At 39.3% G+C, this 20022-nt stretch overlaps 1 protein-coding gene across 2 annotated transcripts in view; it reads right to left on the minus strand.

The window, feature by feature from the left end:
• The window catches only part of Aqr (aquarius intron-binding spliceosomal factor), an 80804-nt gene extending 61733 nt beyond the window's left edge, over positions 1-19071 (minus strand). The window contains exons 1-7 of one of the 2 annotated variants that reach the window (XM_052183181.1): positions 18828-19070; positions 16527-16583; positions 14077-14117; positions 9953-9988; positions 5470-5590; positions 2632-2772; positions 299-367 (exon numbers count right to left, since the gene is read on the minus strand). In XM_052183181.1, the coding sequence (XP_052039141.1) occupies positions 299-367; positions 2632-2772; positions 5470-5590; positions 9953-9988; positions 14077-14117; positions 16527-16583; positions 18828-18902 (540 nt within the window). In that variant the 5' untranslated portion in view covers positions 18903-19070. Of the gene's footprint in view, positions 1-298; positions 368-2631; positions 2773-5469; positions 5591-9952; positions 9989-14076; positions 14118-16526; positions 16584-18827 lie in introns of both variants that reach the window. The other variant, XM_052183182.1, reaches the window with a different exon arrangement.
• Positions 19072-20022: the final 951 nt, after the last annotated feature.

Here is a 20022-nt window from a genome sequence, read left to right on the forward strand (position 1 = left end):
ACTGCATTTAACCTCATCCAAATACATACATAAGGATGACAGTCATACTTATACTTTTCTCTTCAAGCTCAATTCATTTCAGCCCCTCATTTCAACTTACAGTACTAAAATTAAGTGCAGCATACATTAGGGTACATGCAACAATCCTTAGAAATGTCAAAGCTCCAGTTAGAGGAAGTTATTACAAAGTAAATCACTGCAGAGGAAGTAGATTTCAGCTGGCACTTTTGTGTTTGTTAAACCGCTTGGCCTGACTGTACCTATCAGACTCGAGGAGACACTGGAAACAGGTACTTACAGGCTGTAAGCCCATCCACATCGGGAGGGAGATAAGCTGCTGGACCTGACTCCTGATCAAGTCTACCTCCTGTTTAAAGCACAAAGAAAACAAGTTTATAGTTTATATATAGTTCCATGTTTTTACCTATGTTCCTACAGACATAGTTTATTTCCTTTTAGAATCCTAGGAGAAAAAGATGTCATCAATACTTTAATAAAACTGGTGATATTTTACTATTTAGAAGTTCAACAAGGGACAAGAGATGGTTCAGTGGTAACAATGGTTAAGAGCACTTGCTGCTTGTAGAGGACCAGGGTTTGGTTCCAAGCATGAACCTTGAGAGGATCACAACAGCGTGCAACTCCAACTCCAGGAATCCAACATCCTCTCTGGCTTCTGTTGGTACCCACATTTATATAGCACACACACACACCACACACACATACACACACACTCTATATATAATACACACGCATATACATAAACACACATATAGAAATCAGTCTTTTAAAAACTTTTACATTTAAAATGGCAGTTTTCATTATTTTCAGATATCATATTTAAAAATTTACTTATTCACAAAATTGTATTTGTAACCTCCAATACCTGCAGTAATCACAGAAACCACATCAGAAATTTTATGCTGCTCCAGGTACCTGCCTCCCCCTGAGGCTCAGTTAGCTCTCTGCTTCAGTTTCACCTGCCAGCAAGCATCCTTTCTGAGACGTGGTGCTACATTTTTATCGTCATATTTTGTTGGTGATTTCACCCTTTTAATATGGATCTCCAAAACAAGGCTGAAGTACTACCTGAAGTTCACGGGTATAATACATTTAATATATTATGTCATCTTTTTAATTTATTATTTGTGTGCATGTGTGTGTGCGTGCACATGCACCTGAGAATGCCAGAAGAGGACATAAGAGCCCCTGGACCTGGAGTTACAGATAAGTTGCCCTACGTGGGTACTGGGAAGAGAACTCAGGTCCTCTGGAAGAGCAGCAAATGCTCTTAACCATCCAGCCATCTCTCCAGCCCATGCCATGTGCCTTACATAGAAAACGTGTGTTAGAGAAATGCATGTATTAACAGAGCTGCTGATGAGTTCATAGATGGCTGGATATTAAGTAAGATGTCATTAAACAGAAGCAGACATGATAAAAGTTATGACCGAGGAAGGTGCCATACGCCTGTACTATCCCAGCACTAAGGAGGCTGAGGCAGAAACATAAGTGTAAGGCTCGTGTGGGCTACACTGAAGAAGATCTTTTTAAAATTATACTGACAATTCAACAAAAATATCATGACCAGACCTAGACATCTAGCTCAGGGGTACAGAATTTACCTAGCCTGAGACGTTATGTTCAATCCCCAGTATAAAATACTAATACTAATAACAACAATAATAGTAACAACAACTAGGGGTTTGCAGGGATGTATTTCCTCCAGGAGCCAGGGTATTCAAAGCTATGTGGCAGAATGGTAAAACTGATTCAGGGAAGATTGGAAAAAATAAAAGATACAATATTTAAATAATAAATTAGGTTCTAAGTTTTTCAAACCTAGCACCAAACTATTAATACTAAGTAAGCTCTGTCATTATTCAATATCTGATAAGGAATTATATATTCTTCTCTGTTTAGTTTATTAACTTATTTATTATTTATTATTTAGTTTATAAGATCCAAGATATCAGGTTGTAGAGAGAAACCTAGTAGCCTACTCATCTAATGGTATCTGGTCTTCAGGTTAAGAATTTTCTTGCCTAAGTCTAAGGGATGATTAATTCAGAAGCATCTGTCTTCAAACAAGTTATGTATATATTTTCAGATATGCATAGACAGAAAGCTGAGGTGAAATATTAGTTACCGAAAATATTTCATTTTTTACAAGATGATTTCATGAAGGATGAAAATATATCACAACAAAACAAGACACCTCAAAGATCATCCAGTCAGTCAACTTACAACACAGTCAACACAGTTCTCTTGCTGACTAGCTAGCCTACACATGAGGCACCACAAAAAAAAAAAAAAAAAAAAAAAAAAAGAAGACTATATTTTAGCATGAAGACTGTGCAGACTTCACATTCAAAGTATTTATTAACCAGGCCCTTGGCTCCTCCTCACATTTAGGCTCTCCCTTCCCCCACTCATTTTCATTTTTTAAGTTCAGTAGCAGAGGAGGAATCAAATCCAAACTTCTAAAGGGCAACAAGGCTCATAAATCCATTAGAGATGCTGAACTCAAGTTTCCAGCATCCACTTTACTCCCTACTACTGCGCACGAAGTGATAGCCGTCAGGTGCTCATCTAAGCTCATGCGAAGATCTGAGCACAAAGTACAATTACCAAGCTATTGAAGCAGTGATCCAGGAAAAGCAGAAGGACGGTCTGCTCGTGGAGGGAGAACTCGCCATCAGTCTCAGCCAACGCAGCTTTCAAGATGCACTTAAAAAAGAACGGGAAGTGGTCTGGCTTCTTCTTAAAAGTCTGCAATGGATAAAAATTTACTGTGAGCCAGGCGGTGGCACACACCTTTAATCCCAGCACCACAGAAGGCAGAGGCAGGCAGATGTCTGAGTTTGAGGCCAGCCTGGTCTACAGCACAGCCAGTGGTACATCTATCTTAAAAAACAGAAACAGACAAGCAACAAAAAACTCACTTTGAGCTCTTGCTTGTGTTTTTCTTTATTATAGAAATCCTGGTGGGCGTTTTTCAGAATGGATTAGCACAAGTCATTACATGACTATCTTTATATGTGATAAGAGAAGCTCTGTAGACTTCTCATCAGTGACAGTAAGTCAATGAGTTCTGACAGGACTATGAGAGACCTAAAGCTAACAGAATATAGAGACTTCAATTTTCTTACTTGTTCTTGTATTCAGTTATAATTTATTTATATAAAGCTTTATTTTCTTATTAAGATTTTGGAGTATCTTAATTCCTTTGATCTAAACAAAACAACTATATCTTCAGCAAAAACTATAGTTTTAATGTGTAATTAATCTCAGGACTGTTTCTCCTGCCCAATACCACTCAACTCTTAAAATGCAAATGTATATATTTATATATGTATATTCAAGGCCCTGCTACATACTGCCACAGGCCAGTGAAGGAGATGCATCGTTATTCTACCTGTTTCTGGTCATCTCTCTAAACCAGCCTCTACCAACAACACCCCCACTAACAGCAGCCCAGCTACAGGACCTGTACCCTCCCATTTCTTCCATCTCCTGCTAAGAAAGAGCTCACTGAACCACATCCTATCCCGGGCGGCTTGTTATCATTGTTACTTGTTACTCACAAGGCAGTTGGTACCTAGGGTTCTAGCCACACTTCCTCCTATGCTAATGACTCTGAAGAGCCAGCGGTAGTCCAGGCAGCCCTTAGCACCTGGTGCTTGCATCTGTCTGTTCTACTACTCATCACAAGGCAATTTAAACTCCAAGCCTAAACAGAAACCTTCCATAGGATTCCTCAACTCCTCTGTCTTTATGATAAATGGCACCACTACATTTGGTAAGTTATTGAAAATAATACATTTCCCTAATGCTACTTCAATTATCAAATCCAGTTGTTTATTTTTAAATCTTATATTGTCCTCTGAATTTATGATAGCTGTACCTTATCTATAATTTTGCTTTCTGTAATTCCAGTTATTTGCACCAACTACAGTTTAAAATTATTAAAGGGAAAAGTCTAGAAAGAAACTATGTGTTTTCAACTGTACAGGGTTTTGAGGAATGGGATGAAACCATGTTTGACTTGGCCTAGGGTATCAATGGCACCCTAGTATCCCAGGATAACAAATCTATATATCTAATCCTAGTATCTAATCTATATAATCTATTTGCCATCTAGACACTTCATTTCAGCAAGCAGACCGATTTAACTTTTATTTTCAATAATAATCACCCCATAATACAAGAAAAGTAGTCCTGATAATTTAAGTCCAGTACAGTATAATTCTATTTTATTATCAATTGTTGTTGATCTGCTACACTGCCCAATTTCATAGGAAAGGAAATACGTGAACACCTAATTTATGAACATACATATATATTACTATGGAGTAGCATACACCTATAGGGCTATCTAATGGGGTCTTGGAATGTATCCCTATACAAAACGGGGTTTCCTGCATTGTCATTCATCTGTTTCAAATCCTAATTACTAAAGTGGTCTCTATAATATATAAATTGGTGATACTACTGACTGGCTTTAAAATAAATCCCTCTTACTTTCTATAATGGCTAGAAGCAATTTCCTGAGATCCCTAGGATGTCTCAGTAATGTTTACAGTCCACAGTTTAACCTGAGCTCAAATGTGCCTTGATATGATAGTTACTTAGTATCTGAGTGAAATGTTCATGCTTTAATCTTGACTGCTCTAAACTTTACCTTAAACACTTTATCACTTAAAAACCACTTCAGCAAAAAGACAGCAATTACCATGCTTTTTCATTACTTAAAAAATATGTTTGGAAGGACACTCTTAGTGAGCTGGCCATCTTATAGAGGGCACCACACTGTAAGGCTCTGTTGACTCTAAAGAAACCTTTGGTTCATTAGAAATTTTCAAATGGGGCCGGGTATGATGGTGCACACCTGTAATCCCAGCACTTGGGATGCAAGAGGCAGGCGGGTTTCTGAGTTCAAGGCCAGCCTGGTCTACAGAGTGAGTTCCAGGACAGCTAGGACTACCCAGAGAAACCCTGTCTCGAAAAACCAAAAAAAAAAAAAAAAAAAAAAAAAAAAAAAAAAAAAAAAAAATTTCAAATGGGAAAGCAGTCCCAAATTGAAAGGGGGAAGAAAAAAGTTTGATCTGAAAGTAAACACCTGTCAGTGTTCACATATCACCTCCTATAGTTACCAATACTTTACTCTGCCGATTCTAAATGTAAGTCATTATAATCCATATCATTCCTTTTGTCAATCGCAACATAGAAAAATAGCTCTACCTCCACATTATTTAAGTCCCAGAAAATCAGTTGGAAGTAATACAATCAAAAGAAAACTAACATTATCTTTTACACATCTATATCTTGTCTCACAGTACTTTATTTACCCTTGGGTAAGCGTTCTCACTAAGAGAACACCTACTATCAGGAAAAGACTCTGTTACTCTGTAATGCCTTAAGAAGGGCCATCATGAGAACTGTGAAATAGTTTAGTATTTTTTTTACCTCCCAGGCTGGGACATTTTCTCTGAACTTCTCATTCACCATACAGCAGATGGACATTAAATAGGCCTTGCTGGAAACTTCTGGAGAATAATTCATCCAAAGATAATTTTCAAGATATTGGCTGTAAAGGATTTTATAGAATATTTCATTAGTTATCACCAGACATTATATTGCATCACTCACCTGAAAAATAGAAGTATTTTTATTTTTCTAAAATCTTTAATACTTGCATATCTTTCCCAGATTTCCCTATACTCTGCCCCAGTACTGCCACTAGACACATGTAGAAACCCTGGCTCAGAGAATGACACAGCCACACTTCCAAGCAAGAAGATATCAAAGGAGGGTTGGGGTTGGATCTTTATGGGTAAGGTGAGTTTAATCACCTAGGAGACATATCTCTGAGTGTGTCAGTAAGAACATTTATAGAGATACTTAAGTGAGGAAGGAAGTCTAACCCTGAATGAAGACATCTTGGAGTGAAGGGAAAGGGAAACAGTATACTGGGAACTGAGCACCAGCCCTGGGGGCTCTCCTTCCTGACAGGGGAAGTGATGTGACCTTGGTTCCTGCAGCCACAACTCCTGCTGCTTTTACCTCCACACCGCCTCTACCATGGTATGGACAACTGTACCTTCAACTGTGACCCCTTCCGTCCTTAAATGGCATGATATGGCAAGTACTTTGTCACAGCAACAAGAGAAGCCACTAATCTACTAACATACAAAGTCTCTACCCCTGAATATTCTCTGACCTGAAGGCTCACAGGAGTAAAAATAAAATCATTTAACAAATATTAACTTTAAACCAAAATTATATAATAGGCATTTTCACAAACAAATATAACTCAGATATTTGTACTAGTTCTTATCAGAAAAAAGACTTTTTTTCTGAAAAAGTTGTGAAAACAATTATAACCATCAAAAAGAGACTTTACAACTCAGTTTAAAAGGTAATTCAAAATAATTGAGTTTTCAAGGTTCTTGACAATTCCCTTCTGGATACTAAAATTCTTCATTTAGACTTATGGAAATGTGAACATATGAAATTTAACTTATTTCTGACCTTCTAAACATAAGTTAGTATTTATTAAAGAAAACAGAACACAAATTATTGTATTGGGCTACAAAATACTGTCAAGCATTAATGAAAAAGGAACACTGTACTCCCGCATGCTAAATCACTACAGGTATAACTCTCCACACACCTATGCCCACGCACTCAGGGTCGGGGGGTGGAGGGGGGCGGTTTATACTCTTCTACTTCTGTGTTTTCCTGTACCTAAGGAGCTCACCTGCACTGGTATTTATCTCCATGAGCCCAGTACTAGAATTCCTTCTTAGTAGGTTTTCAATAACTTAGGAAGCCCGATGAGATTTTAAACAAATGCTGATCAAAAGAATTAAGTCAGAGACCAGAGTGCTATCCAGTACATGTGCAAGGATTTGTTTTATCCCTTATGTGAATATTCTTCTTAAGTCATGTCTTAGAGTTTCTGTCAGCTATAGTGTAGTGCAGGTCATTCTTTAGCTGACTTTTACTTTGTGCCAGTTTAGCTGGGTGTAGAATTCTTGGTTCCACTGACTTTTGCTCTGGCAGATTTTAAAACTTCATTCTATTTTAGTTCTTGGTAGTGGCACTGTTATTTGTTGTGTTTCTGGAATTTAATGAAGTTGTGCACATCTAGAAAACTCCAGATTCTGTCTGCTGTACTGCCCCTTTTCCACTGTCTATTGATACCTACTGAATGTCCCATCAGGCTTTGTCATTCTAGACACTGTATGTCCTACTTTCTTATTTTCCATATTTACTATTTTCTAATTAATTTCCTCAGATAAAATGTCTTAAATTCATGGTCACAATCAGGAGCAGATGCCAGATGCCAGTGCTTTCTCCATCTTACACAGCTGGCCCTGCCCATGGGTAAAAGGGTTCTTTCCACACCAACTGACACCCGCTCAAAAGAATCTCTGGAAGACATTCCCAGAGCTAATCCTAGTCACGACAAGCCTTCACAGGAAACCCAGCAGCACATCTCCCAGGTGACTCTAGATCCTATCACACTGTCAGTTAACACTTTTCAGTAATTAAAAATGTTACACTATCCTTAATGCAGTCATTAAAACATTTTGGTTTCTTGACATTAAGAAGACTATTAACTTTAACTGCATAACATCTTTGATCACCCAGAGGATGATGTATTAAAGGCTTGCTCTCTGGCTGGTTGTGCTACTGGAAGGGAGAAGAGCCATCAGGAAATGGAGACTAGAAGAAGTCCCTAGATGCATGTATGCACCTGAAAGGAATCCTGGGGCTCTAGCCCTTTTTCTTTGCTTTTGGCTGCCATGAAATGAACACAGTTCTCACCATAATGCACTGTGCTACCACAGACCTAAAACAAGCTGAAATTACCATTGACAGATCCCTCTGAAAGCCAAAACCAAGCTTTTCTGACTACTTCAGGTATGTTGTTATGGTAATGAAAACCTAATGTTCTTCTTGAAAAGTGGTCTGGTACGGTAGAAAATATGTACTTATCCCACGACAAGAAAGGACTTGTTCCCAGATTCAGTTTTCTCCACACTAATCCAGAAAGATCTTTCTAAGACTACTGTAAGAATAAAACTGAATTCTTAGGATATACTAGCCAATTTACAACCATAAACTTCACAATTCCCTCTAAAAAAGATCAGTTACTTTTTAATGAAGATTGAATTAGTACATCAGTGTCCTATGTAGTTCTCTGACAATTTGACACAAGTGACAATCATTTTGGAAGACGGAATCTCAACTAAGAAAATGCCCCCACGGCCGGGCGTGGTGGCGCACACCTGTAATCCCAGCACTTGGGAGGCAGAGGCAGGTGGATTTCTGAGTTCGAGGCCAGCCTGGTCTACAGAGTGAATTCCAGGACAGCCAGGACTACACAGAGAAACCCTGTCTCAAAAAACCAAAAAAAAAAAAAAAAAAAAAAAAAAAAAAGAAAATGCCCCCACTTGATTGGGGCCCTTCCCAACACAACTTGCTTTTGGTCATGACTTTTCATTACATTAACCCCAACTAATACATAAGTTGACACCTGGAGTGAGGTGTTTTCAGGACAGACCTGACCAAGTTCTGGGGAAGATTGTGGAAGGACTTTGGAACTTTATACTAGAAAAGCCACTAAGAATTCGAAGCTCAGTGAGCTGTTGTGAGAATTTGAAAGATTAAAGGATAATGCTGAGAGTTATCAACATGATGGAGGACAGGGGCCATTTAATGCTTTTTAATTAAGAAGCTGTGGCTCTGGTCAGATCTGAAGAACCAGCTGTGATTAACAAGAGACCATCACCACTGAAGTGAAAGCTTTGCTTTATCAGGATAATCTGATTTCCTAGAGCTGAGAAAGGAGCTGGGACCAAGAAGAGACCAGCATCACTAAGGTGAAGTCTTTTGAGAAGTGCTTGCTCAAGCTCCACACTCAAAAGCTGTAGTGTAGAGGCAGCCAAGGTTTTACCTGGTGCTGACAACCTAACTTGTCTCTGTTCCTGAGTGCTGGGATGAAAAGCATAGAATACGGAATAAGGTATTAGCACAGAGGCTCTTATCTCTGAAGCAGGCCAGAATTCAAGGAAGTATTAAAAAAAAAAAATAGAAAAGCTTTGCGCTTTGGCATTAAACAGTGTACCAATAACTTTACTGCAGCATCTTGAAAAAAATTACCTAACGTCTGTGAGTTCTGCTTGTTGCAGTAATTAGAGTGGATAATAACTCTATGACAGGGTGGCTAGGAGTGCTGGGAACACAGAGCATTCAGCACTGTTTAAGACATGCTCGGTCTATGCTGAACAGAATCACTGTTTTTATTTTTACAAGCTAGACAAACCTGGATGTGGCATGGTCTCTTATACCTTTATAATTGAAAGTTGTGTGTGAACAAGGCACAGTGGTATATACCTTTCATCCCAGCACTCAGAAACAGAGGCAGGTGAATCTCTGAGTTTCTGGTCATCTTGGTCTATATAGTGAGTTTCAGAACAGCCAAAGTATCATAGAGAAACCTTTCCTCAAACAAATAAGTAAACAAACCAACTCAACAACGACAACGACAACAAAACACAAAAATCACCACCACCACCACCACCACCACCAACAACAAAAAACTGTTCTCCAGCTGGAGATACAGGTCAGAAGGGTGGCACATGTGTAATGGCCTTCAGAAGAATAGTACATTTTCTTCTGTTTAAAACATTTAGGTTATAACTAGGTTGGAACAATGATGTCGTACTAACAAAAATTTAGCTAAGAAGGAAGAAAAATAGTCATAGAGTATATCCTGATTTATTTCCAGAGACCACTTAAAAGTAGTGAAAAACAACTAAATAAATACAACCTGCATCCATAGGTTCCTGAAGCCTTTAGAACTATGTTCTGTATTGGAAAGTAACACTTTACTCACAAGGCCATCTCCATCAACCACCCATGTAATGACGTCACTCACCTAAATTCTAGCAGCATTATTTTTCTGATGGCAAACCTAAAAACATAAAAAACAAAACAACTTTGAAATAGAAAACAGAAACATTTCAGAGATCTTAATTCTCATTCATTTGGAGTCTTTCGTAAACAAATTAAAGGACACATCAGATTTTACATCATCGAGGCTTGCATTGCCCAGGCACGGGGCACCTACATCCCAAATGCAGGCGTTAGAGGCTTCTCATGTTCCTGAGTCTTGATTGTGGAGAATACAAGATAGTTCTTTTGTTACACTGTTCCTTTATAATACAGGTGGCTTTATATAAATAAATAAATAAATAAATAAATAAATAAATAAATAAATAGATAGGTAAATAAATAAATAGTTTTACTAACGAGATTTACACTGTTCCTTTATAATAGAGGTGGCTTTAAACAAACAAACAAATAAATAAATAAATAGCTTTACTAACGAGATATAGCTCCAAAGGCAGTTCAAATGGCTAATTTTCTCTTAATCATTTCCTAAATTGGGAAGAAAGTAGCCTGAGCTGAACACTGCCTCTAGGTAATAATTTCCAGAGTTGAAAATTACACTTACAACTCTCAGGAGATCATTACCCTGTCAAAATCCTATCCCACCGCTTTCTGATCTCTTAAACAGTTTCACCAAGCACGCACTATCACAGAACTTCAGCAAGGATGAAATGAATGCTTTTACTACAAATGCAGAAAGCTGGAGGACCGATGACCAGCATCCGCTCCCACAGTTCAGCAAGGCTACCCGGGGGATGTGACAGCTTGAGTGGCAGTCTGGGCAGCAGCTTAACTAAAGTGTGTGTAAGACAGACAACCATCTGGCAAGTCCTTGGATTGAAGAGTTTTGGACATATGAATAGCTACACATAATAATCACAACTATAAATATCGGAAGTAGTCTGTATGCTTTTCTAAGATACCAATATTGACTGACAACATGCATTAAGCAAAATACTGTGCTCAAAACATAATATATGTTTCATTAATTCAGCGAAAGGTGGGCAATTTGTGTATATACCTAGGTACACTGAAACGGCATCCACATCCCCATAGCTGATAAGGAAACAGGAGGCAGACATGTAAGTTGCTTTACTACCATACAACTTCCCAGGACTTAGTTGTGCAAAAACATGGGATTCAGAGCTGCACAGCACCTTCACAACCACACTGAAAACTATGTAAGAAGAAAAAAGTATTTTCAAATGCTAAAAAGGGCTATCACATTATGAATACGTGATATGTGTGGACAGACACAGCACTGTGTGTGGAGGTCAGAAGGCTGAACTCTAGCCTCCAGGTCTGTGTGGCAAGCACTTTACCTGGTGAGGCATCGGGCTGGCCAGCCTGCTTATTTAAAATTCAAAAGCCATGCATGCCTATCTATCATATTTACTTTTTCATCTCATTTAGTTTTCACTTATGAATTAAGATATTAGAGGAAGCAACAAACACCAGTCTCTGGAGTGCAGACAAAACCCAAGTTCTCTTTGTTTCTAACCAGGTATTGCATTCTAATCTATAAGGGTTTCCATACCTTTCAGTGTCAAATAAACATAAACATAAAGTAGCAAGATAAAGTATTTTATAAGTCACTGTTTTATTTTTCCACCTGGATTCATAACAGGATTAAGAATAATGCCAAAGGGCATAAGCTAGTAAGTCCTGTAAGAAAATGGAGGCTATTCCTACTAACAAACAAAACAGAGCACAAGAGCCAAGGGACTAGGCCAGTGCCTCACTACTGGGCAGTAATCAAGTTCCTCCACCATATGCAGTAAGAGTATCTCAAAGTTCTTGGGGAGCGGTAAATGTACTACTGTATGTAAAATGCTTACAGCAAACCAGCACACAGGAAACAGTAACAACTCCTATTTTAAATGAAAGTCACCTAAAAATGCAGTAAGGGAAGCTTTCCAAAACTGACATTGCAAGAAATAACAAAACTGAACAAATTGTGTGACATGTCAAATGACCCATCTGACTAAGCGAAAAGCTTAATTAAACGCCTTTTTTATTTTAATTAAAAAATTAATTTTGAGATCCTAGAAGTATCTATTTTTACACCATAAGTATATTAAGATCTGAGTAAATTAGTAGTGATATTAAATGTATCTCAAGACTATAAAACAGCTTATTTTGGGAGTATATCATAACCATTTAATAAATATTACATCAACCCATTCCCTAGATACTAAAGATGACACAGTGCTCAGCAAAATAATTTCCTCAGGCACTAGTCTAAAACACTGTTGATTTAAAGCTTTTAATCTATATTGCAATTTTTGTTATAAAAATTCTTAGCAGGTTCACAAATCAACCATTAAACATTCACTCCCCTATTATGACACTGCCTCCTCCTCCTCCTCCTCTTCCTCCTCTTCTGCTTCCTCTCGTCTTCCTCCTCTTCATCATCATGGTTTTTGGAAAAAGGGTTTATCTGTGTTAGCCCTGGCTGTTCTGGAACTCACTATGTAAACCAGGCTGACCTTGAACTTCTGAGTGCTGAGATTAAAGGTGTACACAACCAACTGCCTTATTTTGCCTTCTAATTATTTAGTAAAATTTACTTTTTTTTTTTTTTTTTTTTTTTTTTTTTGGTTTTGGTTTTTTTTGGATTTGTTTTTTTCAAGATAGGAAGATAGGGTTTCTCTGTGTAGCCCTGGCTGTCCTGGAATTCACTCTGTAAACCAGGCTGGCTTCGAACTCAGAAATCTGCCTGCCTCTGCCTCCCAGAGTGCAGGGATTACAGGTGTGTGCCACCACCGCCCAGCAAAATTTACTTCTTAAAGACTTACCACGCAAAGGACTCTACAAAATTTGAACTTGCCTGGTGGTACACACATGTAATTCCAGCACATAAGAGACTAAAGGCAGGAGGATTCAAGGCCAGTCTTCAGCTTTGCAAGACTTTATCTCAAAAATAATTATAAAATTACAACATTTAAACAAATAGCATTTTAAAATACTAACGGGGCATACATTATCTACAAGTAAATATATGAAATAATGACTAATACACATAGTTAATTTCTTTTAAGGCATCTCATGACAGAATGGGGGTATAAACCCTTCCATGTGAGGTGAGGAAGGGAAGATTAAAAACTCCATACGAAGATGGACACCCTGGTGACTATGAACAGGGAAGGGGTTTTTGTTTTTGTTTGCTTGTTTTGGGTTTTTTAATTATTTTATTAATTTATATTTCAAATGTTATCCCCTTTCCTGATTTCCCCTCCGGAAACCCCCGATCCCATCAGTGTTCCTCCTGCTTCTATGAGAGTGCTCCCCCACCCACCCACTCCCGCCTTACTGCCCTGGCACTCCCCTACACTGGGGCATTGAGCCTCCCCAGGACCAAGGGCGTCTCCTCCCACTGATGCCAGATAAGTCCACCCTCTGCTACATATACAGCTGGAACCATGGGTCCCTGCATGTGTACTCTTTAGTTGGTGGATTTAGTCCCTGGGAGCTCTGGGGGGTCTGGTTGGTTGATATTGTTGTTCTTCCTATGGGGTTACAAACCCTTCAGCTCCTTCAGTCCTTCCCCTAACTCCTCCACTGGGGTCTCCATGTTTAATCTAATGGTTGGCTACAAGCATCCAAATCTGTATTGGTCAGGCACTGATAAGGGCTCTAAGTTACTCCTTTATGTATATTATTAAAAATAACTAATTATGTCTTGGTTTTCTGCAATATATAGATATTTCACATCTTGGTTTTATAATTTTAAGAGTGTTTTAGAAGACTTATCAAAAATAATAAGAAAATTATTAGTGAATTTGAAATAAACATATACTCGCTCTGTTCTATCATCTATCTATCTATCTATCTATCTATCTATCTATCTATCTATCTATCTATCTATCTACCTACCTATCTATCCATCGATATCTTGGTTCTTCACAAACCAAGTAAGGTATATGGGTTTAATCCCTCTGATCTGACTCTGAAATTAGACGACAAAGAGAAACTATGCAGTAATTAATACGATCACTATAACTTCATATAGAAAATAAAAAGATCCTCTCAAGCTAAGACTGGAACCAGACATTCAGACACACCCACATGGTCTACATACCAAGGTACCACAATTAAACTCACTCCTACCGTGATTTGACGATCTCTTTTTCATATATTTCTTCAATTACCTGTTGGCAAGAGTATAAAAAGGTTTAATATGTTAATCACCTTGATTTTCAATCTTAACTGAAAGTTTTCAATAACTTTCATATTGAAATTACATAAAATAAGAAAGATCAAATATTCTAACAGGATACGTTTTAGTAATGACATTATATGTCTCAAGTATAGAATAACAGGAAGTAAAGTAATAGAATAAAATCCATCCATATAAAAACTAATCAATATTCTTTAAATAATCTACAATATTCTTTAAATAGGATGTGTTTATAATATTTCTAGTGAAGCAAACCTCATAAATCATATTTTCAAAAATTAATTTTAAATGATTTTAAATGCTATTAGACTCTAATAATCATTTCAAAAGCCAGCCAGACAGTAAATTAAGTCTGAGGATATTACAGAAAGAAAGGATAATTGCTATATCCAAATGAATATGATAACATGAGGCTTTCTGTTCATTTGACCTAGGGTACATAGAAACTGGTCTCTGTTGGCCAGTTGGAAGACTGCTCAAGCCATCACTGTGGCGGCTGTGACCTTGCTCCAAGTGTCTGACCTTTCTAATGTCGGTGTCCTCATTTGAGACCAGATGTGGCAGCATCCAGATGTGGCAGCATCCACCTTTAATTGGCAGCAATCGGGAGGCAGAGGCAGAACTCACACTGTGTAGCTTTAACCAAGCCACCTAAAGCACCCAACTCAGTCCACACTGGTGGAGCTTAAGGTCTGAGTCTCCATCACTTGTTTGGTGCTCTGCAGTGTCAATGTTTACTTGGCAGCAAGGCCTAGCACTCTAAGATACTTCCAGGAAGAAGCCTCCATTTAGAAAGTCTGTCATGCATTTGTTTGACAACTACTTTGAAGAAACCCTCAGGCCACTGAATATTCCTCCCCTTTAGTCATCTATTTTAAGTCTTTCAACTCTTTTCCTCAGTCTAGCAACCTAAGATCAATCAGGAAACTAAAGATTCTATTTGCAATGAACAGCCAAAACTGTGTATAAAAAATTTCCATATATTAATAGAAATATTTGCTGAATGTTCATCTGTAATAATATTTAAAATAATCTAAGAATCCATGGAGGGGAAATCATTGCACACATGCATGTTTTGGAAAGGATTAAAAGAAATAAAATGACAATGTATATCATCACTAGGTAATGATTTTTATGTTCTTACGTGTAACTTGTAAATATTTTAATGTTTTAACATAAGCAATTATTAGTTTGATAATGAATAAGCAGTGTTTTCAGTTTTTAAAAAGCTAAACAAGAAAGACCTAAGTGAGGATGTTTGAATGTCACTTAGAAGGGGGAATAAGACAGTCATAGGAAGCAGATGGAGAGAGGGGCCTGGGTGGGAGAGGGGATGGGACGGGACATGGGCTGTTTAGGATCAGGAGTGGGAGGGACAGGAGAGATGGCCAGATGGTCACGTGAATGAATGGAAATCTGTAACTGAGGGGGTGTGGAGGTAGGGGGCATCTCCAGGATAAGACCTGAGATAAGGTGGGCACCCAAGAATCAATGAGGGTGACCTTAGCTGTGACTCACTACATTGGAGGTATGGAACCTGAAGAGGCCACCTCCTATAGCCAGGCAGGAACCACAGTGGAGCAATAGAGACACCAACCCATCCACAAAACTTTGGACCCAAAATGTATCCTGTCTATAAGAAATGCAGGGATGGGGGATGGAGCAGAGACTGAGGGAATGGCCAGCCAATAACTGGCCCAACTTGAGACTCATCCCATAGGCACACACCAATCCCTGACACTGTTAATGATATTGTGTTATACTTACACACAGGGGTCTAGCATGGCTGTCCTCTGAGAGGCTCTACACAGCAGCTGACTCAGAGGGATGCAGAGACCCACAGCCAAACAGGATGGAGCTTGGGGATTCTTATGGAAGAGGAGGGGGAAGGATTGTGGATCTGGAAGGAGATAGGAACTCCACAGGAAGACAAACAGAGTCAACAGAGTAACTGAACCCTGGGGCTCTCAGATACTGAACTACCAACCAAAGAGCATACGTAGGCTGGACCTAGGCTCCCCTGCAAATATGTAGCAGATATGAAGCTTGTTCTTCATGAGAGTCCTGAACAATTAGAGAGGAAGCTATCCCAAAAGCTGTTGCCTGTAGGTGGGATATGTTCTTCTAGCTGGGCTGCCTTCTCTGGCCTCAGTGGGAGAAGAGGCTTGATGTACAAGGGTTGGGGGACACCCAGGAGGAGCCTCCACCCTCTCAAAGGAGAAAGGGGGGTTGGGGAAGGATTTTTGGAGCAGTCACTGGGAGGAAGGGCAGTGAGTGAATAAATAATGTATTGAAAGCTTTTGTTGAATTAATCTTTAAAACGATACCAAGATCACAACTGTTTGTAAAACAGGTATATTGTAAAAACAAAGCTACTTACTTTTATATCAAAAGGTGATTTCTTCTTGATATGAGGAGCCCAGTATTTACATGCTAGCTGCAAAAGTAAACAGTATAAATGTAAGTTCCAGGTTCACAACCCCGCACCACTTAGACATGTGAAGCTGCTTCTTAAAGGAGACCTAGGATTGGAGCACTGGGCAATTCTAAAGGTTCCATACGGGCATGCAATTTAGTTATCATCTTTGGCCACAATCCAATAAATACCAGTGATGCATTGTATGGTAACTAGCCACCATGATGTTCAAAACACCCAAACATCCCAAGTCCCTGGCAAACAGTAATGGTTTGTTTATAATCAGAGTAAACCATTTTTGGTCCAGTCATAAGGAAATCCAGAGCTCAAGAGATTTAATAAGCTGCCCACGGTTAGTTAGTCATCAGCTGAGTAAGTATTAAAAAAACAGTTTCAAAATATTCATTAATGTGGATATGTAAAGAAATACGCCTTTAAATGACTACTAAACCCAGACATAAGTAGACAAAAATTGTTAAGAAATGTAGTACAAAGGCTGCTTATAACAAAGAATATAGAAGTTGGTGCTGTATATTTTAGCAGGATAAGCTTCACTTAGAAATTTAAATCCACATATATAATCTCTCCAGAATTTGAAGTGGATTACATAATTGTCAAGAAACGTGGGCTGGGGTGGAGAAGTGTCTCTACAGTTAAGAGCACTTGCTCTTCCAGAGGACCTGACCGTATCTTCTGTCCTCCATAGGTAACTGCACTCACCAGCACATACGAACCCACCCCCCAAACATATAATTAAAAATTAAAATTGAAAAACAAAATAGTTCTTACTGATCTTTAAAAAAAACCAAGATCTCTTTTAAAATAACCAGAAACTCTAGCAAGCACATTTTTTAAGAGGTAACTGCACTGTCTGGTATACTTCAATGCTTGGTGTACAAACACACAGATGGAAAGATGAATGGACAAATGAAGCCAAGTCTGGAGGGTTACTCTTCCAAGAAGTTTTTGCAACACAAACCAACAACTACTGCTTCCGTCTTTTCAGTTTGTATACAGTTTCAATATATTCTTATATTTCTGTATTATAATTATTTCACTGATTATTCATCCTCATTGAAGTAAAACATAGAAGATGGCACCTGTGTGTTCTTTTCATTTACAGCTCAACCCTAAAGAGACCTTCTACAGTGTGAAAACGTTCTCCTGTATGTACCCTATGCTGGCCTCAAAACAGACAAGGCTAGCCTTGAACCCCATTTCCCCTATCTTCACATCCCACACGCTGGGAATGAAAGTCAGGCACCAACTCCCCTCCCCCACTTTCCCTCTCAGTTCCTATGTTCCAGCCATTCTAGCTCTTTCTTTACATTCAAACTTTCAGGTATCAGCACTTGCCTGGGCTGTTTCCGTGTTCTTTCCCAAACAGTCTGCTTATTTGCATTTTGCTTTAATGTAGTTTAAGAAGTCAAGGCTAGCCCTCTCTAATAGTGTGTAAAGAGGATGAGGAACAGAAAGAAAGAATGGATGTGGATGTGTGTGTGTGTGTGTGTGTGTGTGTGTGTGTGTGAGAGAGAGAGAGAGAGAGAGAGATTGAACATAGGGTAAAAGCAGAGAGAGAGAGAGAGAGAGAGAGAGAGAGAGAGAGAGAGAGAGATTGAACATAGGGTAAAAGCACAGGCCAGATCACAGCACTTTCAAAGATTTCAGTCATTATCCCAGGGTCAATCAGAACTGTTTAAGGGACATTGTAGGAAAACAAGAAGTGTGAGCAGCTTTGTGGTGGGCACTCAGGAGCGATCTTCAGAAGGAAATATGATGGATCAAGAAGTCTTAGTGAGGTGGACAACTTAGAGAGAAAGGGGTGTCCAGAAATACAAACACTATGTGGAACATGCAGGGTAAGAGAATGGAAACAGCTTCTAAGCTTCTGCCCAGTCAAATCTGCGGGGACAGGAGAGGCATGGGAGGCCTTACACTTTCCCGCACTTACACTCTCAATAATTTCCAAAGAATTAACAAGGATGTGAAAGGCCAAAGGCCCGGAATTGGCGTTGCTGTCTCCTAAATGAAAGCTCTATAATGACAATAAACGGTCACAGAGCGATCTACTTGTAGACAGTCTTGTCCGATTAATACAATCCAGAAGCATGTTTTGTGGTCCAACGCGGACAGTCCTCTTTCACTGTAGCTTTTCCAATGTTTAACTAGTAACTTGCACCTACACAAGATATCAAAGTCAACCCCAACGCCGGGCTTTAGGGCCTCGGCATCCCTCCTTACACAAGTGGGCACGCCGGGGCTCACCTGGGTGACGAACTCCGCGTTGATCTGGGACACCGTGGGTGCCACGATTTTCTTGGGCTGCGCAGGAGCCGCCATCGCAGCGGTCGCCTCCGAAGCTGACCTGAGACTCGTGGTGGCGACTCTCTAAAGCTTTCAAGCAGCGGCTGCGACCTAGTCCCGAGGTGCCAGAGCGCCCGGCACGTAAACGCTGGGCTCTCACGGTTCCTCCCGGAACCTGAGAAGTCCCGGCGTCCCCGGAAGCAGAACTTGTGGGCCGGGAAGTGAAGGCAAGAGTTAAGCTTGAGCTAGAATGTCAGCAGCCTTTACCTATCTCTTTATTGCCCCCTAATGGAAGGAGGAGAGATAACACATAGCGTGCGGCATTAGGTCACAGGGAGAGAAGCGGCTGAAAGATGGTGTTGAATGTGATTAGTAAAGGTGGGAGTGGGAAGAATAGGATGTAGAATTTATTTGAATGTTAAAGAAAGATATGGTAAAAAACAAAACCCATACTCTTGGAATTCTGAGGCACCGTGTGACTTCAGAAGCTGCCTGGAAGTACTCATTGCCATACAATAAACATACACGGAGTGTAAAACTTAATACGCTTCGAAATAGTTTGGTGTCTATTAAAGCATCGCCAGAATCATGGCAATGAGATTGCCCAAAGCCATTAAAAGTTACTGTGTGTCCTTGTGCCTTCCACCACCTGTCGTCCCTCTTTCTCACACAGCCTCAGTCACCACAGATCCTCTGGGTAACTGTCCACTACAGAATTTTATATACACGTTATGTAAATATTGAGAGAACAAGAGAGACAGAGGGGGAGGGAGGGAGGGAGGGAGGGAGGGAGAGAGAGAGAGAGAGAGAGAGAGAGAGAGAAACTGCTCAGTGGCTAAGAGCACCCAACCCCTCTTCCAGATGACCTGGGCTCAATTCCCAGAACCCACATGGCAGCTTACAATTGTCTGTAACTCCAAGTGCACTCTGCTCTGACACCCTCACACAGACATACATGCAGGCAAAACACCAATGCACATGAAATAAAAATAAAAGTAAATTTAAAAAGAAACTAATTTACATACATTTTAGAATATGTTCTTTTTTGATCACTCAAAATTATTTTGAGATGCATCTTGTTGGTAATATCAGTCACTGATTCAATTGTATTGCTAAATAATAACCAACTTTTCAGGCATATTACAATTCATTGATT

Source organism: Apodemus sylvaticus, chromosome 5 (genome assembly GCF_947179515.1).
Source record: "Apodemus sylvaticus chromosome 5, mApoSyl1.1, whole genome shotgun sequence".
Lineage (NCBI taxonomy): Eukaryota > Metazoa > Chordata > Mammalia > Rodentia > Muridae > Apodemus > Apodemus sylvaticus.